At 34.7% G+C, this 27792-nt stretch overlaps 4 protein-coding genes and 1 pseudogene across 7 annotated transcripts; 4 read left to right on the forward strand and 1 right to left on the reverse strand.

Moving 5' to 3' along the window:
* Positions 1-4130: 4130 nt before the first annotated feature.
* On the forward strand, positions 4131-6691 carry LOC116106289. 4 transcript variants are annotated; one of them, XM_031392639.1, is made up of 4 exons: positions 4131-4423; positions 4524-4642; positions 6056-6097; positions 6418-6691. In XM_031392639.1, the coding sequence occupies exons 1-3, from the start codon at positions 4254-4256 to the stop codon at positions 6073-6075; spliced, it is 309 nt and encodes a 102-aa protein (XP_031248499.1). In that variant the 5' UTR covers positions 4131-4253; the 3' UTR covers positions 6076-6097; positions 6418-6691. The 4 variants fall into 4 exon arrangements, 3 of the variants coding, with proteins under 3 accessions (XP_031248499.1, XP_031248497.1, XP_031248498.1); XR_004124299.1 differs by lacking the exon at positions 6056-6097 and adding an exon at positions 5144-5206 and having other exon boundaries at positions 4133-4423; positions 4524-4698; XM_031392637.1 differs by lacking the exon at positions 6056-6097 and having other exon boundaries at positions 4132-4423.
* Positions 6692-7279: 588 nt separating this feature from the next.
* LOC116106297 (putative pentatricopeptide repeat-containing protein At5g47460) lies at positions 7280-9564 on the reverse strand. Its single transcript, XM_031392649.1, has one exon. It carries the CDS (start codon positions 9549-9551, stop codon positions 7749-7751), a length of 1803 nt encoding a protein of 600 aa, XP_031248509.1. The 5' UTR covers positions 9552-9564; the 3' UTR covers positions 7280-7748.
* Positions 9565-12242: 2678 nt separating this feature from the next.
* Positions 12243-14837, forward strand: LOC116106290 (WAT1-related protein At5g47470). Its single transcript, XM_031392640.1, has 7 exons — positions 12243-12715; positions 12815-12880; positions 13421-13537; positions 13805-14039; positions 14136-14294; positions 14397-14548; positions 14658-14837. The coding sequence occupies exons 1-7, from the start codon at positions 12516-12518 to the stop codon at positions 14776-14778; spliced, it is 1050 nt and encodes a 349-aa protein (XP_031248500.1). The 5' UTR covers positions 12243-12515; the 3' UTR covers positions 14779-14837.
* A 5049-nt stretch (positions 14838-19886) lies between these two features.
* LOC116106291 (zinc finger protein ZAT9-like) lies at positions 19887-21748 on the forward strand. The gene is made up of 2 exons (XM_031392641.1): positions 19887-20213; positions 20805-21748. Exons 1-2 carry the CDS (start codon positions 19952-19954, stop codon positions 21524-21526), a joined length of 984 nt encoding a protein of 327 aa, XP_031248501.1. The 5' UTR covers positions 19887-19951; the 3' UTR covers positions 21527-21748.
* A 4387-nt stretch (positions 21749-26135) lies between these two features.
* Positions 26136-27062, forward strand: LOC116106275 (annotated as a pseudogene).
* The last annotated feature ends 730 nt before the right edge of the window (positions 27063-27792 follow it).

Raw genomic sequence — 27792 nt, forward strand, 5'->3', positions numbered from 1 at the left:
TTGATATCTCAGTATTCGGTTATTGGACCAACGACATAATATATTAGATTGAGCTACAACTCAATCCCACTGTGGCCACAGATTTAGTGTCGTTGTTGTCTACCGAATTACTCAGTGAGATAATTTCTCATGTACCTAGGAATGATGAATCATCTATCGATCCACCATAGTCTCAATACACTTCTCAATGTAGCCAATCACTATCGTTCTGATAGTTCTGAGTAGAACTACGTTGAGCTAATGTCAAACCATACCAATTGGTACACAAAACACTCTAATGATCTCAAGTTTAAGGATCACATGCACCACTATCTGTTAGAGGATTTATTCCATAGACACTAGGGTTACCATCTATATGGAATCCTCTGGTGGGTCCGTCTAGTGAACTCGCCTATGACAAGCACCCATGTGTTGCACCAGGTTGTCGATAAATAACTTTGACAAGTGAGATCAGTCACTACCTTATGACAAAGTCGTTCAACACTATGATAGATTGTCGTATTATCTGTGTCCTTGGTTAGAATAATACTGGGGTTACAGACATTTCCAGAATGGCCGTCATATGTGATCATAGAGTTCTTACTATCAAGATTTGAAACACTCAATACCCTCGTCACGGTTCTACCATCCTAAGGACATATATTATTTTCTTATACGAATATAATCAGATCACATGATATAGATAAATGCTTTTATGGATAATAAAACATGATTTCAAAAAGTCAATTTACAAAATAGGATTGACTCTTTGTAATCATGGTAGAAATAGTGCATTCAACATATGATTGAAGAATTTCTAACGTATAATATTTTATATTAGCGTTAACGACTTTTTCCCACCCAAATAATGACTTAATGACACTTTCTCACTCACAGACTTTCACAATACCACTTTAGTACCCAAAGTTAGTAATTTTCGTTGTGAGGAAGGATAAGATGGTCAAAAGTTCTTTATAAGTGAGAGCATAATAGTCAACTAACATTTTGCATTTCTCCTAGTAATGACATCCCTAAGAACTCTACCATCTGCAGCGAAACCTTCCCACCCAGCGAGGACATATATAAACTGCATGTCAGGTGTGCATACACCAAGGACATTAGTTGCGATTTCACTTTTCCTTGACCGATACCTAGGTATATCGGCAGCCGGCACGTGACCCTTTATGTATGTTCCATCTAAGGCTCCCAAACAGTTCTAACACAGAACAACAACAACAATATTTTATAGAAAACAATAACTCTGATTTTAATAAGGTACTGAACTACATGTGCATCGTAAACCTAGTGATTACACTGTACCTTGAACCATTTCCACCGCTCATCGGTTGAGTTCTCAGGAATGGCCTCTGGATTTTTAAACAGCAGTGTATGCAACCTTAACACGGCGTTTAGGACTAAGTGAAAATTGTGGCTTACCGTCTCAGTGGATCTACGCATTTGACGTTTCATTACTCTAGTCTTTTGGTTATGGGCAAGGATATGAAGAAAGGTCCCAACTAATTCTTCTACGGATGAATGACAAGTTGATTTTAAGTTGCCATGTATAGTAAGTAAATTACATAATTTGTGAAATACAGCCCTATTCATCCTACAGCTCTCAAAACATAACTCATCACTTTGGAAAAACATTGTGTGTAAATTGAGCGACCTAACCTTAAACCTAGACGCAGACTCACTGGCATATGATATAGCAGCCCTACGTCTACCCCGTATATTAAGTGCATTAGCCAACCCAAGAAGGACGAGCATGGTGTACATGGTTTCCAACATGTCCAAATGGAAGACTAGTAGGGCAACCAAGTGCATCTTCTGCCTGACTGTTAAACAGGCCATAGCTGTTTCACATAATTCATGGGTCAAAGCATAATGAAGTCAATCAACCATGTACAACAAATTCGAAATTGACTGTGAGGGGTACATTCACAAATGATAGCATATGTTTTTACAGATACTCTTCAGCAAATTAAGTAATTTCCTTCCTTATCATATCAGAGAAAGTGCAGATAGAATGGGTTGAAATAGAAGATAAAGAGAAAGTTGGACAGGATACATTCTCTCATGCATTAAATTAAAAGCCAACAATTATAGCATAACAATGTATTAAGGTCATGTAACATCCAAACAAGTTAACTAGTTAACCCATAGCACAAATTGGTTTACCTCTTGAGTTCAGTTTCAAAGGGACTAAAAGTACAAAGTAATTTGATATATGAAAACAATGCAACTCATACAGCTCAATCTTAAAATTAATATAAAGGATACATAAAAGGACACACGCACAACAAATACAAAAAGGTAGCCAAGAAAAGGTTGACACCATTGAGAAACTTAAGATGATGACGCTTCAGCAGATATGTAAAATATCTGATAGAAATGCAGGGAATGGATTAGCTTCGAATGGGTTAATTCCATTACAAATAATTACTACTTGGTGACAAAGTATTTTTCAAGCATTCGGTTTTCACTATCAAAACAAACAGGAGATGTATAAAACAAAATATGAAGTCCAAGAGTGTCTGAACAGGATGCAATTGAACATATTGATAGGTTATAAAATTGCACCACTGAAGGTGCAATATTCCCATAAAAAATTTCAGGACCCATCTCTAATTGTTCTTAACCATTTTACTTCACACCTAGTTTACTCAAAACGGCAAACATAAATCAGTGAAACCAAAAAAGATCACTAAGTTAGACCTGAAAATCTTTCACAGAATTTTGTAGACCATGTATAGACACATAAAGATCCAATTGACCAATATTCCTATCACTCCATAACCCATAAACTAAGGTATTCCTGTACCAAACATATAAACTATAAAGAATTGCAAGACACACCCCACTATACTAATAAGCTCCCTTAAACTAGACTACACTAACTAGATCAATACAGTGTACTAATATGCTCCCTTAAACTAGACAATACTGAAGCATATCAGTCCACTTCTACTAATATACTCCCGTAAACTAAACTATATACTAGATTTATAAAATTCAAAACAGCAGCATATTATCTTCATTATTTGTACTTTGTCATTCAAATCTTAATACCACAACAGCAAAGGATAGCCACTTACAGTCTCAACAGCATAATAGCAAAAGCAACAACTTGGAATCTCAACAACGAGCAGCAATAGAGCATAAAAGACAGCAACTTAGAACCTCAGCAAAAAAAGGTCTTAAAATCTCAGAATAGAACAACCAAAACATCCTTAAAATCTTAGCAATAGAACAGCAAAAACATCCTTAAAAACTCAGCAACAGAACAATAAAAACACCCTTAAAAACTCAGCAACAGAACAGCAAAAAATCCTTAAAAACTCAGCAACAGAACAAGCACACAGCAACAGAATAGGTGGCGAGGCACTTATGAAGCAAATGGTCGAGATGGTGGACCAACGACAGACAAAATATTTCAAAGTTAAGGTTTACGGTTGCAATCGAAACAAATAATGCTACATTCGAAGAAAAGAGGGCAAACCACATACCGGAATTAGTGAACGAACTGACGAACAAGATCGTCGAGCAATTTTTCTCCACCAGCGGCGAACGAGTTTAGCATAGAGATCTGAGAATGAAATCGTGCCTCCTGTGCGTTTTAGGAAAAAAAAAAAATCTTTTATCTTGTTGTTTTATTGAAGTTAAAGGGCATATTGGTCACAATATGCAAAAATCTTAGGATAATATGGGTACACAAATTAGCGTGGCATTTCTGAAATAAATGATAAAAATCTGGGCAGTTTCGTCCGAAAATAAAAAATATGAGGACAAATACGTTTGTTTATGTAAATTGGCTATTTTGTAATTATTAATAAACCAAAGGATATTTTCGTCCGAATAAAATACTGTTTAGGGGCAAGATTGGACATAAATTATGATTACCCGATAACGTTTTAATAACAGCCCCCCATGAGGTACAAATATTCCTGGCAATTTATCCCCCTTTAAGCACTGTTTGTCATCTTTTGTTCCTGGTAAATTTTTTTACAAAATTACCAAATACGATAATCTACTAAATTTAACAAATATTACACTTATTAAAAAATTTAAACCCGACACAAAAGAGCCCTTTATATTATTAACATTGGTTAAAACAACCCTAAACACATTTATACCGACTTGAACCGACACAACCCGATCCAAACCCAAACGAGAAAACACGAGAACTTGGTTCTGCTAAAACCCTAAACCCTTGCGCCGTAAAGCCTTAACAATTCTCACAATTCTCTGTTTCATCCAGTAAAATTTTAGTAATGGCTTCTTCTTGCAACAGACTCATCCAAAGATCATCCTTGTCGTCCATCAGGTCCGCCATCCGATCCAGCGCTCCAAAATCTCCCAACACCAGATCCGCCACCTCATCTCCGTGCCCTCGGCACACGAACTCATCTCCCTCCCCTACTCGCTGGTCCTCTCTCTCCAGGTATACAGTCATTCAGTTACATTTTGATGCAATTTTTTCTTTTCTATTTTTTTTTTAAATTTTTGTGAATAATTTGCAATTGTTTTGGTAATTTTGATAGATCCCCGTCTGAACTGGGATGCGTGCAGTCGCTGTTGCCACTACACAGCGTGGTGGCGTCAGCAAGGATGACGTCATGTCTGAGCACAACATCGAAGAGTTGTCGATCACTTTCACAGGGTACACTCTGCTGCACCTCTCCCGGCCTCTAGTACTTGCTTTTTCTCTTTTTGACAGTGAGTAGCTTTTTTGTTTCTCCTAATTGTTATCAGTAAAATAATGAATCAATTTTTATTTTATTTTTGCTTAATTGATTTTTTTTTTAAAATTAGATATATTATTTATTCTCAAATGTTATCGAGAAATTACAATTGCAATTGCTTGGAATCGTGAATAACATATGAAATTACATGGTCTTTTTGCATATGCAAAGATTTATTAGCTGACATTTTAGGTTTATCTGTTTAAATTTTTGGGTTGGGTTTCTTAAAGTTATTAGGTTAAAGCTATTAATTTCCTTAACAACTAACCAATAGCTATGTTGGGACCCCTAACGATGTTAGGATTTGAGTGTTCAGCCACAGTTAGTGAGATTTTCTATGAGGGGGAAACACATTGGGGCTGAAAGTGCTTTCATCGGGTATATTAATTTTGTCTAACTGGAAAATTTGGTTCCTGCAGGCACATAAGAAATAGATTGGGATTTGCAAGACCTGTCAATTATGCCCACTGCATCATTATCAAGTACGGAAACTATTAGTTCTCTCTTAGTTGTCTTGGAAGTTTTTAGTGATATCAGAATGGAGACACATTTCATGTTAAGTCTATTTTGTTGATTTTGCTGATCGCCCCAAATTAATTTGGAAAACAAATTAAAAGGATAGCCTTGAATGTGAATTAGTATACCTGTAAGTTCCTTCTATTTGTTGGCGTGATTGACTACTGTCTTTTCAGTGGTTGGATTAGTTGATTGTGAAATTCATTGTGGTTTTTCTTTTCCGGTAAACAGTTTGATGTTCATTGTGCTAGATTAGATATTGATGACTTAATAAACTTTCTTATTGCTTGCTTATGAGGAAACATAACATCAAAAATAAATTTAAAGAAAATGTTGGTAACTTGCTTGGGCAATTAATTGTATTGTGTTTCGTTGCCTACATTGAGTTTCAGGATTTACCTGATTATTTGTTGCTTCCTCTCATGGCTTCTTGCAAACTAGCAGCTGTGTTTAATATGCAAATGACAATGCATTTAGTTTCCAGGATAACCAATTCTCTCCATATATATATTTCTGCTCCTGCATTATGCTGTCAATATTTAGTTACTGTTATGGTAGGCATGACAATTTGGTGGTGGTATCTATCTATTCCATTGTATTACTGTTTATATGTTGTTATAGCCTGTAATTGCAGTAATATTATGGAAAGTTGAACATGCATCATTGTAATAATTACTCAATATTCAGAAGGCATAATGAGTAGGAAATTCTTAATGACTTAGCACTCTCACTACAGAAATTTAGGAGAATTGTGTTGAATAGATGATTTTGGCTTGATTAGAATATCATGGTAACATAACTGCTCCTTATCCCAGATGGAATTGATGGTACGTGAGACATGTGTGCTGTTTTTGGAGGTGGGCACTGTCATCTATGCTTTCATTGCTTATGACTAGAAAGAATGTGGAAAACTATGTTTGATAAGTTTAGTTGGATGACTTGATATATTTCAGCCTTCTGGCCATTTGTACAATCTTTTCAAAGCAAGTTGTATAATCGCTTAAGGAAATTGGACTAGTTGTAGTTTTATACAACATTTGAATAAGTTGAAATTACATTATGAAAGTGAGTTTATTTTTTTATTTCTAATTGAGGTGGAAATATCTATTGTTATGTTGTATTTATTACATATATGTTTAGTCTTCTCATTTTTATTCTTTGCATTGTGGTGGTATAGAGTTAGGTTTGTCAGTTCCAAGGTGACTCATTGCGGATACCACCACAAGGGTTATCTACAGCTAATTGGAGAGGCAGCATATTTTTAGCTTTTCGTATGAGAAGGCTTCAGTATTTTATGAAATACTGCTTGAACCTTGAACTGATTCTATTTTTTTTTTCACCAGTGGAGAGAAGATATTGTTTCTGAGAAATAAGAATTATACCTCATTGTATAATATAATAACATTCATGAATGTTTAATTGGCCAAAGGTCGACTATTTTTCTTCTTCAACTCCCTTCTCATCATCATATGTGTTTTTTGCTATTTCTCCCTTCATTTGTTGCTTTTATTTCTTATTTCTTATCTCAATCCAGTGCCTTTGGTGGATTCTGCTCCTATAATAAAATTGGAACTGAAGAGTCCGCAGTCTTTAGGCTGGGATTTCACGGTTGATGCATGCCTACCCAATACTTTCTTCTCAATTTCTACCCGTAGAAAACACCAAGCAAGGTATTTAGGCTGGAGTTCACATGTAGTTGAGGCTTGAGAGACATTAGCTTTTGCCCTATAAAATTCTTTGAAAAGGTGAGATCTTTTTAACTTGCTATAAACTTGTACAAGTACTGAGATCATTTTCATTCGTGTATCCCCCCGGGCGGATTGTGTATAGCCAATCTATCTAAGAAGAGGGAAATAAACCATGCTTCTAAAGATCCTAAAGTTTTGGAGTCTTTATTGGACCGTGTTCTAGTATACTATGAAGAAAAATCTCTTTGGCAACTAACCGATTTCATAGGCTTGTGATACTGCCATTTTCAATTCAATAATTTAACCGCAACAATATGGAGTTATGGAAAAGCTGCGGGGATAGACTTGCACAAAATCTCTATTTTTCAATAAAAAACCATTGTCACCTCTAGTATACATTGCAATATGAACTTGCTATATATTCATGTAGTCATCTTTTCAAGTGTGCTACTTCAAGCCAGCCAGCCTCAATTGCCATTGGCCAAGTCGATGAATGCCATGAGTTCTGTGCTCTTGATTTTGTAGTTTCTATTTGCCCCCACAAAGTTTACTAAGAGCGAATTGTACCTTTCCAAAGAAATTTTATTTGCTACAGCCAACTTTCAGCTTTGCAAAATTCACCTTTGATTCAGTCGAACAGGTGCCAAGCACTGGAGCCATTCGTGAGTTCTATCAAACAGGTCTCTTAACTTTCACTACACTGATTTAGAAATTGCACATGATGGTTTCAACAATATACGATAACCAGGGTGTTTTCGTTTCAGATCGTTTACTGTGGTTCTTGGCTCATACCTTGTATGCCAAGTTTGCAACATTCATCCTACCATTGATGAATATGGAGAAACATTATCCAGCTACAACCAGCTTCTTTTCTCAGCCCTCTGTCCTGCATAAACTTTCTCAATCTACTCACTTCTCTCCATCTGCCATGGCATGCAAATATGTTAGACATCATAACATAAGCATAATCATTGTGACCCTCCAATACAATCACCTTTGCAGCTGAAAACTTTGCAACCTTTAAATCCTTACAAGCTCCACAAGCACCTAGTAAAGCTCTCCAAACCACGCCATATGACCCAAAACCCAGTTCATATATCATTCTCCCTGCCTTCACAACCTCTCCTCTCTGCCCCATGAGCCGAACCATGGAACAACAGTGCTCAACTGTTGGTTCAATACCGTAATCCCTAATCATTGATTCGAAGTACTGATTTGCCTTATGCAATGGAATATCATTATGTGAACATGCAGCTAATACATTTAGAAATGTGACACAATCAGGTCTTAAATCCCGTAACAATTTCAATTGCTCAAAAAGTTGGATCACCTTGGCCGCATCACCATTGTGAGCATAGCCAGTGATCATTGCATTCCAAGTTACCAAATTCTTTTTAGGTAGCAATCTGAATATTGATTCAGCATTCTTCACCTGCCCACATTTGGAGTACATATCAATTAGAGCACTCACTACAACTACTGAAGTATCCAAACCTTGCTTTACGATGGAGCAATGGATCAACATTCCCCATGTTAAACCTGAGACACCAGCAATACCACTCAGAACAATTGAAAATGTATAGTCATCCATTTGAATATTCTTTACTTGCATTTTACTGAAAATATCTAGAGCGTCATGAATTCGATTTATGTTAACATATCCTGTCAAAATCGAATTCCATGAAGATGAATTTGGGTCCGGCATATTCAACAAAATGCTAATAGCCTCTTCTATATCACCAAACTGAGCGATGCCATTTATCAATTCATTATACGAGATTGTATCAGGATTAGGAAGCCGATAGAAAAAACCAAAGGCTTGTTCAAGGTTTCCATTTCTAGCGCATGCTGCTATGACTGAATTCCAAGAAATAATGTCCCTATCAATCATCTCCTCAAAAACCCGGATTGCATCTTCAACAGACCCACATTTTCCATACATATCAATCAAGCAATTCGCAAGAACAACATCATTTTCCAAGCCACATTTAACAATCTTTGAGTGAATCAACGCCCCCAGTAGCGACAACCTCAGTTGGCCACAAGCAGCTAAAGCCGCAGTGAACGAGTACGCATCGGCGGAAATTTCAGTATCCCTATCAAGTTCAAGAAACAAACTCAGCGCCTCACGATATTGGCCGGATTGCACATACCCAGAAATTAGAGAATTCCAAGAAACAACACCTGGTTGAGGAATTTCAACAAACAGTCTGTGAGCATCACTCAATGAGTATATTTTCCGAAAAAATCCTATCAAAGCGGTAGAGACATAAACATGGGAGACGAACCCAGATTTTATAATGTAGCTGTGAAGTTGTTGGCAATAAGAGTCCAAACCCAGATGAGTTGAGGCTCGAAGCAGGTGTGTGAGGCCATAGCCATCTGGTTTAAATCCAGATTGGAGCATTTTAGAGGCTTCATAAATGGCAAAATCAGTGTTGGAGTCACATTGGAAAAGAATTGAAATGAGATTGTTCCATGATTCAGTATTTGTATCCTGATTGTTAGCACTGTGGTTATCAATGCAAATACTTGGGCTAATAATATGATTTATTGAGAGGGCATTGGGGTGTTTTGTCGTGTGGAGGTAATTTTGGAATCCCCTTATTACAGTTCTTTGCATAGCTTAGCAAATTAGTAATGGTGACAGATTGGGTGATTTAAAAAAATCAGCATGAATGTTTTTATTTCAAAGTTTCAAACATAACAGTATAAATTCGGATGAATTAATTAATTTATTTTCTTACAAATCTTTCATGTGATTGAAAACTTTAGAAATTATAGTAAGAAGAGTAGAAATTTTCAGTAAGTTAAATATGAAAATATTCTTTAATGAGCATCCAAGCTGTGGAATTTGTTATGGGTTATTCTTTATTAGACGGTTAGGTGAAGTTATAAAGTCAATAATTTCTATCTACATTGAATGTAGAGATACCATCTTACCAGCAATATGTCAATTATTTTTTATATTTTTATTAGTAATCAGCATAGTTATTAGTATCCTACCATATGCGATACGTATCCTATAATACGATTTGATATAGGTCATCAACGATACATATCAAAAAGTGTATCATAAATCTTTCGATACGTTGATATGTATCCTACGATACAATACGTATCTGTTTGCATCCTTAAAAATATTGATACAAATCGATACGACTCTATTAATTTAGGCCAAAGGTCCAAAAAAAATTTCAGGTCAAATCCAGGTCACCCAACCTAGTTCACTAAAACCTGCCCAAATTTACCTATTTTGCATGAAGAAAGTGAAAAGGAAAAGGAAGATGTGTTGCCCATTTTGCATGATAATAATAACACAAGTAAAGTTATAGATATTGACATTGATCTTGGAAATGATATGAATGGCTGTGAGGAAATGATATAGATTCTTAATTTTGTGATTAATTTTGATTATGCAACACTAGCAGCGGATTCATAAATTTCTATTAGGGTGGGGCAAAATAAAAACTAATTGCACATTAATATTTTTATTCATTAATATTTTTATTGGTGTGAGCCAAAATCTAGAAATTGTACATATATCAGTATTTAAAAAAAAAAACTGGCCAAAACTAGATTGAATCCGCCCCTATGTAATACTATAATTTAAAGCTAATAATGCCACAAAATTTGTTCATTAATCATGAAGATGATATTAATTTTTAGAAAAATTTATTATTTTGAAAAAGACGTATCCTGCAATACACGTTATCAATTGTGATACATAATTTAAAAAATTAAATTTTTGATATACATTACCAATTGTGATACATAATTTAAAAAATTAGGTTTTGGATAGATACACAATTTGATAGCCGTACTAATCAGTACCTCGTTTATAAGAATGTGAAGCTTTGTTAACATTGTTATAGCTTATTAAGAGGAGCACGTTACCGATTGCGGAGGGACAACACCACTCTTATTATTAACCAACACGCTATGGGTATGTATGGGTCAATTATATATATAAATATATATAGAAAAGTTAACAGGCACTTGAGACGTGACACTATTTCCAACCCAAGGTTACCCTAACGGCACTTTCTCACACAAAAAAATTTTAAAATATCATTTTTTTACCCAAAATTTATATTCTATTAATATCAAAAATATATTTTGGCTTCATTTGTTTTGCTTTTGATAGTATTCCCAAAACAGTTAAACAGTAAAATATCATTATTCTCAAAATATTATTCTATATTTTTCAATTTTTTTAAACCTCTTAAATTTGTTAATTTAACTAAACACCCCCAAATATTTTTTTTAGAAATTGCAAAAACACTCCGGCCACCCTCCGGCGGTGGTGACCGACTATCCGTATTTAATGGGTGGATTGGGGGTGTTTTTGTTAACTTTTAATATTTTATTATAGGGGTGTTTAGTAAATAAATAAACATAGGGAATATTTTTGTAAATTTTCAAATCCTACATCGTAATACTCGCGCAATTTAATTTTTTTTCAAAAGATTATTTTAAAAACTATCAAAATAATGAATCAAACGGACCCTTCATTTTTTTAACCGGCGTTCGACGAGTTACTAAGAGCCAAAGTAAGAGAGATTTTGTAGAGTGAAGGGTGGTGGATCGAATGATAGTGATCGATTAAATATTTGTCACCAGAATCAACAAAAAATCAGTTAAAAACAGGAAACTCTAGTTTTGTAGTGGCTGACAATCGGCAATAAATCACATGCTAGAGTGAGAGGAGTTTTATCAAGAAAAGATCAAAGGTTCAAATGATGGTGACGGAAAGAATTTTTATTAACAGAATCGACTTTAGATAGTAAAAAAAATATTAACTTTAGGTGGAAAAGTATCTTTTAAGGCAGGAAAAGTCGTTTAATATAAAAATACATTGCCATAGGTTATATTACTATATTAAAACAATGATAATAAAGGATAATTTTTAAATTAATGGAGTATAATTAGACTTTAAAGTAAAGAATTATTTAAAAATGTATTCAATTTTTTAATAAATTACATCTTTTTAGATAAAATATGGGTTCCAATAACATTACTATATGAGTATTAAAGTTTATATTTTAAAAATAAAAAAGTAGTTATTGGTAATTATAATGAAAAGAAAAACTAGTGAATCAAAATGGTAGTTTTGATTTTAAGGGAAGAGAAATAGGCGTAAAAACAATAAATCTTCGATTAAAATAATTTATAAAAATGAAATTAATTCATTGAGCCGACAAATGGAACAGAGTGGAGCCGTACCTACCTGCTTTTATCAACCTTTTAAGTTGTCAACTAAATAAAGACAAAAAGAGAATCTCGTTTTTGCAAAGGTCGGGGAGAAGACTGGTAGACAAGCCTCCCCACTCATGAACGTTAGCTCTCATATTTTCCTTTTTGTTTGGTAGATACATTAAACAAAAATGAAAATTTACAGAACCAACGATTAGGTGAATTACGTTTACACTGTAACCAACAAAACTGAAACAAGGAGAGAAAAAGTTTCTTCTTTTTGAGAACTGTTCTGAGGAATCTAAGGATACAAAGAAGAGATTCTATAATTTGTATACCAAAAGCTTTTGGATTAATTTCTTTCTTTCTCTGGAGAGAGGATTAGTTAAGGATGGCTTGGTATATCAAACCAACAATGCTTGAAGATTTGGCAATTGTTGGTGGGTTGATAATAGTTCAATTTATGTACGCAGGGAACACAATTTTAATGAGTTACATTATGACTCTTGGTATTAGCCCTTTCACCATTGTTATTTTCTCAACATTCGCCACCTTCCTCCTCCTCTCTCCTGCTGCTGTTTACTTTGAAAGGTTTCTTTTTTTTTTTTTTTTTTTTTGGGTCTGTTTCTCTTGAGGTTAATTGGGAGATATGTTTCATGATTTCTTATGGGATTGGTGGTGTTTTTGCAGGAAAAATTGGCCCCAGAGATTGAGTTTGAAGTTGGTTTTGCAGCTAGTTTTAATATCTATTGCAGGGTAAGTAAGACTTTATTTAGATTATATTAAAAATAAGTGTCAAATGATGTAAACACCATTGCTTTTCTGGGTTTCTAATTAATTTTGATTGTTGAAAAAAGTGGATATAGTTTTTACCTGTATTCTATCTCCATCTTTGTCTTATTATTCCACCAATACTTATTGAGTTCGGTCTTCATTCATGGAGTATTTTTGGCTTTTCCTTTCTCTTCTCTTGATCAATTGCTTTTATTTTTTCCTACTCAAATTGATGCGGAAAGAATTGGGGTTAGGAATTTGCTGCGAATCAGTCATTTAAAGCTTACAAATTATTCTTAAAAAAGACAAATTTGTTTAATCAACAACATCTAATCATGTCTTATGATGGTGGGTATTGTGAAATTGTTATAAAATTAACTTTTAATTCTTTGGGTTATGCTACACTGTCATTTTTCATCTACAGAAACAAAAGAATGCACAGAAAAACTTGTAAAAGAAGAATGGAAAACTAGTATGGGGCCTAGAATTTAATAAAATTTCTGTTTTGTTTTTCTGCTTCAGAGTAACTCTATTCCAGACTCTGTTTCTGAAGGGCATTAAACTAACCTCACCAGCAATGGCAACAGCCATGCCAAACCTTGCTCCGGGCCTCATTTTCGTCATTGCTTGGACTGTAAGGTATCAAATCTTACTTTTTATTATTTTATGGATACTGATTCTTTTATTTTATTTGTTTCGTTTAACATAAGATTTGCTTAGAAAAGAATATACCTCTTAACTGGATAATTTGAAACTGAAATGGGTTGCTAATTACATGCTTGTTGGAGAACTTTCAAATTTAAAACAGAAAGGAGAGAGTACAACTAAGAACAAAGACAAATTAAGATAATTGCCAAGATCCTTGAACTACTTGTTACACTTATACGATTTGCAACGTTTGTGCAGGATGGAAAAAGTTGATCTAAATTGCTTGCACAGCAAGGTCAAAATCTTAGGAACATTGCTGTGTGTTGGAGGTGCACTTACAATGAGCCTAATGCACAGCACTGCACCGGTAAAAGAGGCTGCCAAAGGAACATCATCAGTCTCACCAGCCATGATGTTCGATAGGGAAAAGATTGTCGGTTGCATGTATCTCTTGGCAGCAGTTTTTGTTTTATCAAGCAGTATTGTCTTGCAGGTAATTCAGGAAACACTGTATATGATGAGAGTAATGTGGATATACAATTTTTTGCCTCTTTTATGAATCATTTTATTCATTTGCATTGTTTAACAGGCGATAACTTTGGTAGATTTTCCTGTGCCGATTTCTTTGTGTGCTATAACATCATTGATTGGAGTGGTAATAACAGCCATTGTTCAGTTTATTCAAGAACATAAATTAGACTTTGGCTGGGAATTTGGATTTGCACATATCGTTGGCTATTCTGTGCTGGTAATAGTACTGTTCTTTCCTCGAGACTGGCTCTTATAGGACTGAAAAATCTTTAATGTTGATCTACTTATTGTTTAACCAACCTTTGATCTGGATGAGCAGGGGGGTTTATTCGGTGGAGCAACTGTAAGCTTCAATGGATGGGCAATGAAGAAAAGAGGGCCAGTTCTTGTGTCCGTTTTCAGCCCCATCTCAACAGTAATCTCTGTCATCTTCACCGCGGTTACCTTAGGAGACACCATTGACATTGGAAGGTATGTTAAATTGACGGCTTGTACATTTTTTATAATCAATGTTTTTATGACTCATTGACTCTTGCTTATTAACTTGGAAATAATAATCAATCCCTAACTCTAAATGCAGTCTTGCTGGTATGATCCTCATGTTCTGTGGTCTCTACTTTGTGCTGTGGGCTAAAAGAAAAGAAACTTACTCCAATAGCTTAAAGAGTGAGTTCGACGCAGAGAAACCTCTCTTAAGTTAACATTATTTGTATTTATGTTTCAGATTTTAAGTTTAGTAATGTAATAGATATATCAGTTAGGCATAAGTATAATAGATACAAATTGTATTGATTATGAATGCTATTTGAATATAAATTTTGGATCACAGCTGAAAGATTAACTTTTTAATTTACATGGTAACTTAATATATTAGCAGAGTAATAATTATTGTAACCAAAATACTCTGGGTATCGAGTGGTTTGATAGGAACTCTTGAGTGTATTACTCGAGGTTCTAAGTTCGAATCTCTCATCGGTTGCTATAGGATAGTCACTAAGTTCTTATGCCGCCCATTGTTCCAAGGTCCGATAGATAATTGAATACGTGTAATTGACTGTAACACCCCGATTATCAAACAAAAAAAAAAAAAAAAAAAAAAAAAAAAAATCTAACAATCTCTCATCTATCCCTCCCTTTAGGGAAATTTATTATTCACCCATAGGTTTCACATAAGTTAACACACCCACAGTTTCATAAAGACATCCACATTTTTAACCGACGTTAAAATATGTGCTTCTGATTAGGATGTAGAATATTGCTGTAAAGTCTGTCTTACTCTAAATATTGTAAATTGTGAATAAAAGATTAGTATTTGATGATTTTGAATATAACCAATAAATGCATTATACCCTTGACATGCAACGAGTAAAAAGTTTGCAAGTGTTATACAATGCAGCCATTCACCTTGTCCTACCATTTACAAAGCAAACACCATTCATAGTTTCTTGGCAAGCAAAGTTCAGTTTTGATATTTTTTCAATCATTTTCTTATTGTAAATCCCCACATCCAATTCACAAAGTCACTTACAAGCAGGACAAAACCTTTCAATGCCTCTTCAAGCAATCTAATGAGATTAATGGAGGGTTTTAAGTTCAAAATAGGTTCTGCACATGTGGAAGGGTTACGGTACTTTGGATTTCTAGCCTTCGGATAATCCTGAAAAATTTTCATGATGTTTGATCTTTCTTTGTATGGAACTTATATGCTAACAAGATGGAATTAACAAATGTATCACTGCAATGACATATTGATAAAATATGGAATTTACAAAATGATTCGACAATGAAAATTTGATAACACAAATCCTATATTGGTACTCCATATCTAATAGTGTCTCCAAGGATAAAAACACACCAAACCAAACAAAACACAGTATGTAAATGTTGTAACATGAACCAAAACGAACACAGTATGCAGTTATTCGAATCCAAGCCAAAGCCACAAGTTTATAGCAATAATCAGGTAAAATAGAAAACAAGAAAATAAAGAACACCAGATATATAGTGGTTCAATAATTTGAAATATACCTACATTCACTCTTCAGGGCAAAAGAAATAGAATCCACTATGAGAAAATGAGAAACCTTACAAAATTAGGCTCACCCCCTTTACACAAGGTACAACCCGAGAAAAATCCCTCTGATTTACACCTACACCCAGATGCTCTCACCACTCATACATCCAAATAGGCAGCCATTATACAGCAAACAAAAGGAAAACAAATAGGACACTAAGACCTACCATCACCGTTTGATTCCATCGACGTTCTTCAGATTTCTAGCACAGCAATTCCAACCGTTTTCTCTCTCTGTTAACCAAGAGAATGATCGAGAATGAGCTACGCAAAACCTAAATTAGATCAGGTTTATTGAAGATACCAGAAAGATTGAAATGCCCCTTAAGTCATAATAATTACATTGACCACCCAAGGTAAAAGTTGACTTCCACGTGTGTGAATATCAAGTCCACATCACAACAGTAAAATACAACCCAAGTAAAAAAGTTCAATGTTGTGTACTGCCATCCCATTTATAGCAGAAGAAAAAAAAAAAAATTGGTGTTTTGTTTGCATTGCCAAACCATTGCTTAGCTACACGCCTACACCGACTTTGAACACCATCATGATTGTCTGTGGAAGATATATAAATGAAAAAAAGGTTCTATAAGAAAAAAAAATCCTAAAATTAACTCAAAAAATAAAAGACCTAAAACACATAATAAATTGGTGGTAATGCCTGGTTGGCCTCTTAAATGTGACATATTCTTCTTACAACTTAACCTGTTGTGTCCAAATTCTTGGCAATACCCACATTTCAGAGTACATGATCTCTTCTCCTTTGCTGGCTCATTAGCTTTTCTCTTCCCTTTGTCCTTAGCTTTGCTATATTTAGGTGGAGAAAATATATGTTTCATGCATTTTTTCTTTAATCTCGAGTTTTATTCTTATAGGTTTGGTGCCTCATATTTTTAGTGTTTGGGTTGATTCTAAGTATTGGCTGATTCAAATTTCATGTAACTCTAGAGTTATGAACATACGATGAGTTTTGGGGTAAAAAGGGACCACACACCCATTATATTCCATTAAGTAATAAGAGATGACTAATTCAATAAAATAAACCTAGTCTAAGGATTCAGTAATATCATGCATTTGACTCTCTCATTTATATTGTTTTTTAATTTATTTTATTTGGAGGTAGTAAATGCCTAAAGCTTTGTTAATTTATGAGAAGCAATTCTTGTAGCATAATTTGCAAACTGAAATTGATAACTTTTGATTAAATAAATGGCAAGAGGTTAGGGAGATGTTATCAAGGGGTCCATCAAAATTGTAGTGTGGGGATGAGAGTATTGAAGCAATTAATAGAAATGTTGGTATGGGCTTACCCTATCAAAGGCTACCATGGCCCATTTCAAACCTCAGTCCATACGGATTACGTTAAACCTCAACACGTGTCGCTTTTTAACTGGGACAATCTCCCCCCGTTTTACTCAAGCATTATTACTGCATTAGACCTAGATCATTCTTACTAGTATTCATGCAATTGTTGTCTTCGAGCTTTCATTGGACTTAATAAAATTATTCTATGTTTTTACTTTCCATATAATGTTTTACAACTTCCAAGCATATATTGGATTGATCAATATTTTTTTTTTTTTAGTTCTACTTTTTGTTATTCTAATTACTAATTAAAATATCAGTTTTTTCTTCCTTTTTTATCAATTAATTATAGATAGTAAACTTAAATATTGTGTCATTGGCATGCCATCTAGTTTAATCTCATTAATTTATTTTTAATTTCACTCATGCTATATTTTTAAGTACAAACTTGTTTTGCTAATTTGGAGATAACAATTCATTTAAAATTAACGAATTTTTGTGTATATGAGTAGCAAATTTTTTTTTTTCGTTGGTAACTAAGAGTGTCTACTTTAGCTTACGTATACTTCGACTAATCTTCCAAAACTTTGAAGTTAATGGCCGAATAGTCCTCCAGTGATCACCTCTATTAGCAACCAAAGGGAATCAAACTTAAAACCTCTTGAGTAATACACCTAACAACAAAAATTTACTAATTAGTAAGCTTAATTTAAGATTTTTGTTATTTTAGAAACCTTAATGATCAATGTATTTTAACTTTAAATGTTTGGAAAGTAATATTACATATATTGGGTAATACTTGAAAGTTTTATCTCAAATTATGAATCATTTAATGTAATATTACTATGACATTTGTCACATTTTCGGTAACACACTACTTGGAAGAAATTTTTCATCATCATATTATATGATAACACATCACTCAATAAACATTTTAGAATATTGATTTTAGAAGGTATATATATATTAAGTAATAGGAAATGAAAAGGCGGAGGATGTATGGATGAGCATGCACAGAAGGAACGTGTGTAGAATGAATGCATGGATATGACTATGAGATAACATAAGAGTATATATAACGTGAAGACAGAACATGTAAAAACTATTACTGTTCTCCGCTTGTAAGTATTAACGTTGGCCTCTTCTTCAATTATTGTCTTCTCAACCCACAATGCACTGCCTCTTGTCTCTAACAAAACGGCATTTACCCCCCAAATCACACCAACACAGTCAGACAAATACCCTTTTATCACGAGAAGGGAGTCGGCCTCTTTTTCTTTTTTCACTAATTATATACTCTCACACTTCATATATTATAACTACTAATTATTTTGGTATTTTTGTTACATATCCAAGCATGAATCAAGAACTAAAAATCGTACCATTCTTAGAAAAAAAAACCGTATAGACTTTTTTAGTTAAATATCCGTACTGAACTATACCAACTTGAAGTAATTTTCAATGTTAACATATAAAAAAGTTCGTTGGTGGATTGATGCTAAACGATTGAAACATTGACTTGTCACCTAATATGAAATTGTTTCGCAATTATAGGTCAATGCCGGGTACAAGATATTGTAATTTATGCTTGAGAAGATTGTAGTTTTATTTCTATATATATTTTTTTTAAAGTCTTGCTTCTTAGGTGCGCTTGTGATCACGGCTACAGACGGAGCGTGGGCCAAGTGGCCGGCATGCTAAAGATACTTACTATAACCGGCAAAATTACAAAATTTTTTAATTGATTTATAAATTTTATATCATAAATCAATTAGGCAAAATGGTGAATACAGAATCTCAAACGGGAAAGGACATGGTTATGTTTTGGATAAAAATTACCATGAAAAGGAAGTGGAATGGGTAGCAGTTAGCCCATCTTATTACATGCTTGAGCTTGACCCCTTAACCTGTCGCTACAAGACTTGCATAACTGTATAAGCAAGCCACGCAATTAATTTCCACAATTACCCTTCATTAATAACGGAAATCTGATTCTACGAAATCAAAAATTCAACCATGGCTCCTCTTTCACGCATACAATTACTGCACTTACTCCTTTATTTACTTTTGAGATGAAGAAACATCCGCTAACAATATTTGAACTTGAAAAAGGAAAATGAAATGGGTATATTTATATATAATTAAACCAGAAAAGGGATGGAGAATCAGAAAGCGGTAAAAAGAAATGAAATGGGCAAGATTTGCATGTTAGTTGTCCCTCTTTCCCCATTCATGATCACACATTTTTATAATTTTTTGGGCATTCTGAAATATAAATAGATTAATTATAAATTAAAGGAAATTACAACTGTTCTTTTTCATATTTTATATGTAGAATCATAATTTTTGGGTTGTGTGTGTCTTTTGGTGGAGGAATGCTTGTCACCTACTCCTTTTAAGTTCCCAATCTCTCTATACTTCACACAGAGAGAGAGAGAGAGAGAGAGAGAGAAACAAAGTGCTTAAGATTTCTGCTTCTGTTGTGTTTTGTAGCAATGGAGAAGCACAAATGCAAACTTTGTCCAAGGTCTTTCTCTAATGGCAGAGCTTTAGGTGGTCACATGAAAGCTCATTTGGCTGCTCTTCCTCTTCCTCCAAAGATTCCTCTTTACCACCACCACCACCACCACCAACAACAACAACAGCAACAACTGGGTGATTGTACAGACTCAACTTCTTCTTCGTCTTCTTCTTCGGGGGAAGAACGCGAAGTGGAAGATGGTAAAATTGGAGAAGTAGCAGAGGAGAAATCTTTGGGTTATGGGTTGAGAAATAATCCCAAGAGAAGTTTCAGACTTGCAGATCCTGAGTTTTCTTTTGCAGTAGATTCTGGGTCTGTTGTTGTTCAAGATAGAGAGAGTGAGACCGAGTCAAAAAACCCAACTCGGAGACGATCTAAAAGAACCCGAAAAATATTTACTACTTCACAACAATCACAGGAGAATCAGAATACAAAAGTGAAGAAACCCAGTTGCAGCGAGTCACCAACCGAGCCGGAACCAGTGAGTTCAGTGTCTGATACTTCTCCTGAAGAAGACGTTGCCATGTGTTTGATGATGCTTTCAAGGGATGTGTGGATGAGAAACAATGAGGAAGAAGAAGAAGAAGGAGATGAAAATGGTAAAAAAAGGGAAAGATCAGTGAAGTATCGGTGTGAGAAGTGCAAGAAAGTGTTTCGATCTTATCACGCATTGGGTGGACACAAGAAAGTTTGTGAAGCTGCGGAGACAAGAAATGCAGGTAAAGTTTCGATCTTTGAGTGCCCATTTTGTTTTAAANCTTCTTCTTCGTCTTCTTCTTCGGGGGAAGAACGCGAAGTGGAAGATGGTAAAATTGGAGAAGTAGCAGAGGAGAAATCTTTGGGTTATGGGTTGAGAAATAATCCCAAGAGAAGTTTCAGACTTGCAGATCCTGAGTTTTCTTTTGCAGTTGATTCTGGGTCTGTTGTTGTTCAAGATAGAGAGAGTGAGACCGAGTCAAAAAACCCAACTCGGAGACGATCTAAAAGAACCCGAAAAATATTTACTACTTCACAACAATCACAGGAGGATCAGAATGCAAAAGTGAAGAAACCCAGTTGCAGCGAGTCACCAACCGAGCCGGAACCAGTGAGTTCAGTGTCTGATACTTCTCCTGAAGAAGATGTTGCCATGTGTTTGATGATGCTTTCAAGGGATGTGTGGATGAGAAACAATGAGGAAGAAGAAGAAGAAGGAGATGAAAATGGTAAAAAAAGGGAAAGATCAGTGAAGTATCGGTGTGAGAAGTGCAAGAAAGTGTTTCGATCTTATCACGCATTGGGCGGACACAAGAAAGTTTGTGAAGCTGCGGAGACAAGAAATGCAGGTAAAGTTTCGATCTTTGAGTGCCCATTTTGTTTTAAAGTATTTGGGTCGGGTCAAGCTCTTGGTGGCCATAAGAGATCTCACTTGCTACCTTCATCAACAACTGCTGCTGCTGCAGCAACTGCTACTGTTACTCATTCTACTAAATTTGACAACGGTTTGATAGATCTTAATCTTCCTGCTCCATTGGAAGAAGACGACTATAGTGTGGTTTCGGATGCATAACAACCCAGGTGGACATGGATCTAAGCCTTTAATTACTTCATTTGTGTAATTTAGGTAGAGATTTTTGTTCATGTTTATTGAATTTGAAGTACTATCTGGATTCTCCATAGTTGCAATTACTTTGGATTTTTCACCAACTATTTTGACATCCTCATAACTTTGTCTAAGCAGTAGCAGGGCACTCTGTGTAAGAAATTATATGCCAAGATTCATTCCTTGGAAAAAAAAAAAAGTAAAAATTACTTTAGAACTCATTCTTTGAATCAGAATTGTTGTTGTTGCTTTAAGTGAAGCAAATTGTTAATTAAAAGAGGTAGATTTAGCTCACTTCATTTTGTACCCAAAAACAAAAAAGGTAGTAATGGAGTTTTTCTTGTTACTGTGGACCCAATAGAGGGTCGGTCTCTGTAGTAGTGTTCAATTCTGTTAATGTTATGTAGTACTGTTCCTGTTTCCAGCTGTTGTTTAAAGCTTACAAATTTTATTTTATATTTTGATGATGAGGTTTGTCCACTTGGGGAATGGAGATGAAATCTCTCTTTTGTTTTCGGTTTCAGTCTGTTGTTTTAGCTTAAAGTATAAAATCAATGACTCGAAGATGAACCGAAAAGACGGAAATATCCTTGATCCGAGTTTTGATTTATGTGCCTTGAAATGAACGAAATATCCGGGGACCAAAAGGATGTGCCATGGCGTTGTTATAGAAGAATCAGTCAGATTAATTAAATAGTAAATTAGATTGATAAGAGTAGAGTAGGACATGTCAGTCAATAAATGATTGGTCATGTGTTTTCTTTTCTTCTTTCACAAGATACTGGGGATTAGTGCTCTAATCCTCCGTTAACATCTGCTACCCAAAACACATATTCATTACGCATTTCTCTTGGTTTTTCAATTCTTCTTCTGTAATCTTTACTGCTGAATTTCTATATGATGGATGCTTAATGATTACACGTAAATTACATGGCAGATTCTTACTTTCTGGACGTCCAATTTGGCAATTCCTGTTAAATCATGCAACTCTAAAGATGGAAATTTTAGGTGTGATAATGATGTTACTTGTTGTAGACATTAAGTTATGAAAACACACCCCAGTTACAATTCAAAGAAAGCAAATTAGATTTTTATTTTTATAATCTTACTAAGGTTTCTATAAATAACCTTTAATGGAAATTATGCACTTGCCGCCACCGAAATTCCAATTTATCCATAATCCTCCTAACTCTTTCTTTTAAAAGAGATTCTATGGATCGTATGTTCTATTTATATTTTATAATACAAAATAATTAATATTATATTAATGCAACTGGGACAGCTAGTACAAAGCAAATGCTCAAATTAATTTTAACCGTGATAAAGAGCATTTATTTAGTGTGAGCAAGAAGTGGGCTACACAAGATTTCCGCACATCCAACGGAGGAGACTGTTGATGAGGATGAGGTGGGAGCAAAGGGGTAAATAGGTAAATAACAGAAAATGGTGAAGATTTGGTCAGCGTGACTTGTGGCATGCTTTATGAAAGCTGGGAACAAAGACGTGAACTGGGGATGAAGTGGCAGACCTTTTTCCTCCAAATCATTTTCTTAGAAATGTCAGTGGGCCCCCATTAATTTTCCTACGTGGGCGTTATTTAATTAAATCAAATAATCTTAAAAATTTACGGAAAACGTAGCATAATTCACCCGAAAAATAGACAACCATTTTAATTAAAACATTGTTGGGCATCTGTAGAAGGTGAAAATAAAATAGAAGAAAAAGTGTTTATTCGATGGATGGTTTGAGCTTTTATAGCAGTGAAAGACAACGCTGCGTTTTAAGGAACGACACTGGCCACTTTAGCTGGTGGGAGATTCAGATTCTTTACCCTCATCGCAAGTTCCAACCGACAATTAACTTATATCTTACTTACAAGTGTTTATTTAATAAAATCCACTCAATCAATCTTCAAAAGTTTGGTATAGCAGCACTACCAAAGTAATGCCCCTTTCTAAATTATTTCAAGCTTTAATTTTTTAAATATTCATATTACTGTATCATCTCATAAAATATTATTTGCGTCATTTAATCACTTAGATTGTTTAATATAAGAAGGGTTGTTAATTTGTTATCATTAAAGGATAAAATACCAGAAAATTGAGGGGGAAAAAAAATAGTTCTAAGTCATCATTTCTATGCATTCTTGAATACCAATATGTTATTTAGTCTACATTAAAATAATTAAAAATGCTTGCATCATTAAATTAAAATTCAATATTTGGAATATATCAGTAAATTTAAATTCAATGTTTAATTAAAATTATTATGTTCAAATAATGAAAGCATGAATGAATGTTGTATGATATCTCAACGAATAATTGCTTCCTTCACAATTCATGAAGTTTATACTATTGTGCTAAAGTAATTGATAATTATTATTGTTTCTTGAAAATTCTTAGCTACAATAAAGGTGCCATTATATGTCCAATAATCTACTCACCCCTTCACTATATTCTACTAACTCATTATATTACACAACGTTAATTAATAAAATATAAATATGGACACCATCAGGTCCATCACTCTCATCCTAATCATTTTCCTTCTGTTAAGAAATATAAGATTATTTTGTTTTATTGTTTATTAAGGATAGAATAGTATTTTTATTGTTTCCCTATCTTTTCAGTTTCCTTTGTTTAGCCTATATATAGTCTCTTTGTATTTAGGTTAAATTATTCTTTTGTATTCGATTGCATTGTGCAGTATCAATGAAACCCTAGCCTCTTCTTTTTCTTATTTCTTTGGATTGTGCTATAATGAATTAATTGATCCACATTAAATTAGTGGGTATTTAAAAAGGCGGTGAAAAATGTATGTGGGTTAGATATGTTGTAAGCAAAGAAATAGGATTGAAAAAGAAACAATGGTGTTGGAGTTGAGTCTGTAAAAGAAAAAAGAAAGCATCCACCAGACTTTAGTCTTTTAGAAATGGAGAGCAGATAACATATCTCAATACTTTTTAAATCACAGAGACACAGCGTCTTGTTTGTGTTGGCATTAACCTTGTTTCACGCCACAAACACCATGATTTCACACCCATTTATGTCTCAATTACTCTCGCCCATGCATGCACTTTCAGTCATGCCAATGCCAGCAAGCAAGTGCCTCCACCTCCTTTCAAATTCAACCAAAAAGTCCAACACCCATTATTCCCCTCTCCCTAAAACCCACACATTATTTCCAAATAATCCAATCTTCGCCCAAAAAAACCCTTTTAAACCCACCACACAATACTATAAATATAGATTATTTAGATTTCAGCCTTAGCTGGAGATTTATCTAACTCCAACATGTGAAGTGGAGGAAGAGAAGAAGCATGTGTAAGTAGAGTTGGTTAAGGGATTAGATTAAAATATATATAGGGGATCGATGCTTTGGCTCCTTGTAACTCGGCCACGGTAACATATTCCAAATGATCAAATTTGGAGTATGAAAATACACTTAGTTGTCATGCTGATAGATTAGCTGGTCCCCTCTCTTTGGTGTTTGCTTATAGGGATAATAATAATAATATGGACAATAAGTGTTGATTCCTTAGCAGATGTTCTAGTGCGGTGTGATGGCTAAGATCATGACACACTCTTTCTTACTTGGAAACTTGCAATCAAGAACTAAAAATCGTATAGACTTTTTTAGTAATATCCGTACCAAATTGAAGTAATTTTCAAGTTAACATATAAAAAAAGTTGTTGGTGGATTGATGCCAAACAATTGAATTGTCACCTAATATGAAATTGTTCGCATTATAGGTCAATGCGGGTTCAAGATATGTAATTTATGCTTGAGAAGATTGTAGTTTTATTTCTATATATATTTTTTTAAAGTTGTTCTTAGGTGCGCTTGTGATCACGGCTACAGACGGAGCGTGGGGGCATGCTAAAGATAGTTACTATAACCGGCAACATTACAAAAATTTTAATTGATTTAGAATCTCAAACGGGAAAGGACAATAAAATTACCATGAAAAGGAAGTGGAAGTGGGTAGCAGTTAGCCCATCTTATTCATGCTTGAGCTGACCCCTTAACTGTCGCTACAAGACTGCTAACTGTATAAGAAGCCACGAAATATTTCCACAATTAATTCATTAATAACGGAAATCTGATTCTACGAAATGGCTCCTCTTTACGCATACAATTACTGACTTACTCCTTATTTACTTTTGAGATGAAGAAACATCCGCTAACAATATTTGAACTTGAAAAAGGAAAATGAAATGGGTATATTATATATAATTAAACCAGAAAAGGGATGGAGGAATCAGAAACGGTAAAAAGAAATGAAATGGGCAAGATTGCATGTTACTTGTCCCTCTTTCCCATTCATGATCACACATTTTATAATTTTTTGGGCATTCTGAAAATAAATAGATAATTATAAATTAAATGAAATTACAACTGTTTTTTCATATTTATATGTAGAATCATAATTTTTGGTGGTTGTGCGTGTCTTTGGTGGAGGAATGCTTGTCACTACTCCTTTTAAGTTCCCAATCTCTATACTTCACAGAGAGAGAGAGAAGAGAGGAAACAAACAAAGTTCTTCTGTTGTGTTTTGTAGCAAGGAGAAGCACAAATGCAAACTTGTCCAAGGTCTTTCTCTAATGGCAGAGCTTTAGGTGGTCACATGAAAGCTCATTTGGCTGCTCTTCCTTTCCTCCAAAGATCTCTTTACCACCACCACCCCCACCACCACCACCAACAACAGCAACAACTGGGTGATTGACAGACTCAACTTCTTCTTCGTCTTCTTCTTCGGGGGAAGAACGCGAAGTGGAAGATGGTAAAATTGGAGAAGTAGCAGAGGAGAAATCTTTGGGTTATTGGTTGAGAAAATCCCAAGAGAGTTTCAGACTGCAGATCCTGAGTTTCTTTTGCAGTTGATTCTGGGTCTGTGTTGTTCAAGATAGGAGAGTGAGACCGAGTCAAAAAACCCAATCGGAGACGATAAAAGAACCCGAAAATAATTTACTACTTCACAACAATCACAGGAGGATCAGAATGCAAAAGTGAAGAACCCGTTGCAGCGAGTCACCAACGAGCCGGAACCAGTGAGTTCAGTGTCTGATACTTCTCCTGAAGAAGATGTTGCCTGTGTTTGATGATGCTTTCAAGGGAGTGTGGGATGAGAAACAATGAGGAAGAAGAAGAAGAAGGAGATGGAAATGGTAAAAAAAGGGAAAGATCAGTGAAGTATCGGTTGGAGAAGTGCAAGAAAGTGTTTCGATCTTATCACGATTGGCGGACACAAGAAAGTTTGTGAAGCGCGGAGACAAGAAATGCAGGTAAAGTTTCGATCTTTGAGTGCCCATTTTGTTTTAAGTATTTGGGTCGGGTCAAGCTCTGGTGGCCATAAGAGATCTCACTTGCCACCTTCATCAACAACTGCTGCTGCAGCAACTGCTACTGTTACTCATTCTACTAAATTTGACAACGGTTGATAGATCTTAATCTTCCTGCTCCATTGGAAGAAGACGACTATAGTGTGGTTTCGGATGCATAACAACCAGGTGGAAATTTTAATGGATCTAAGCTTAATTACTCATTTGTGTAATTTAGGTAGAGATTTTTGTTCATGTTTATTGAATTTGAATGACTATCTGGATTCTCCATAGTTGCATTACTTTGGATTTTTCACCAACTATTTTGACATCCTCATAACTTTGTCTAAGCAGTAGCAGGGCACTCTGTGTAAGAAATTATATGCCAAGATTCATTCCTTGGAAAAAAAAAAAAGTAAAAATACTTTAGAACTCATTCTTTGAATCAGTGTGTTGTTGCTTTAAGTGAAGCAAATTGTTAATTAAAGAGGTAGATTTGCTCACTATTTTGTACCCAAAAACAAAAAAAGGTAGTAATGGGTTTTTGTTACTGTGGACCCAATAGAGGGTCGGTCTCTGTAGTGTTCAATTCTGTTAATGGTATGTAGTACTGTTCCTGTTTCCAGCGTTGTTTAAAGCTTACAAATTTATTTTATATTTTGATGATGAGGTTTGTCCACTTGGGGAATGGAGATGAAATCCTCTTTGTTTTCGGTTTCAGTCTTGTGTTTTAGCTTAAAGTATAAAATCAATGACTCGAAGATGAACCGAAAAGACGGAATATCCTTGATCTGAGTTTTAATTATGTGCCTTGAAATGAACGAAATCCGGGGACCAAAAGGATGTGCCATGGCGTTGTTAAGAAGAATCAGTCAGATTAATTAAATAGTAAATTAGATGGATAAGAGTAGA

The sequence above is a fragment of the Pistacia vera genome, unplaced genomic scaffold, assembly GCF_008641045.1.
Source record: "Pistacia vera cultivar Batoury unplaced genomic scaffold, PisVer_v2 Contig511, whole genome shotgun sequence".
Taxonomy (NCBI): Eukaryota; Viridiplantae; Streptophyta; class Magnoliopsida; order Sapindales; family Anacardiaceae; genus Pistacia; species Pistacia vera.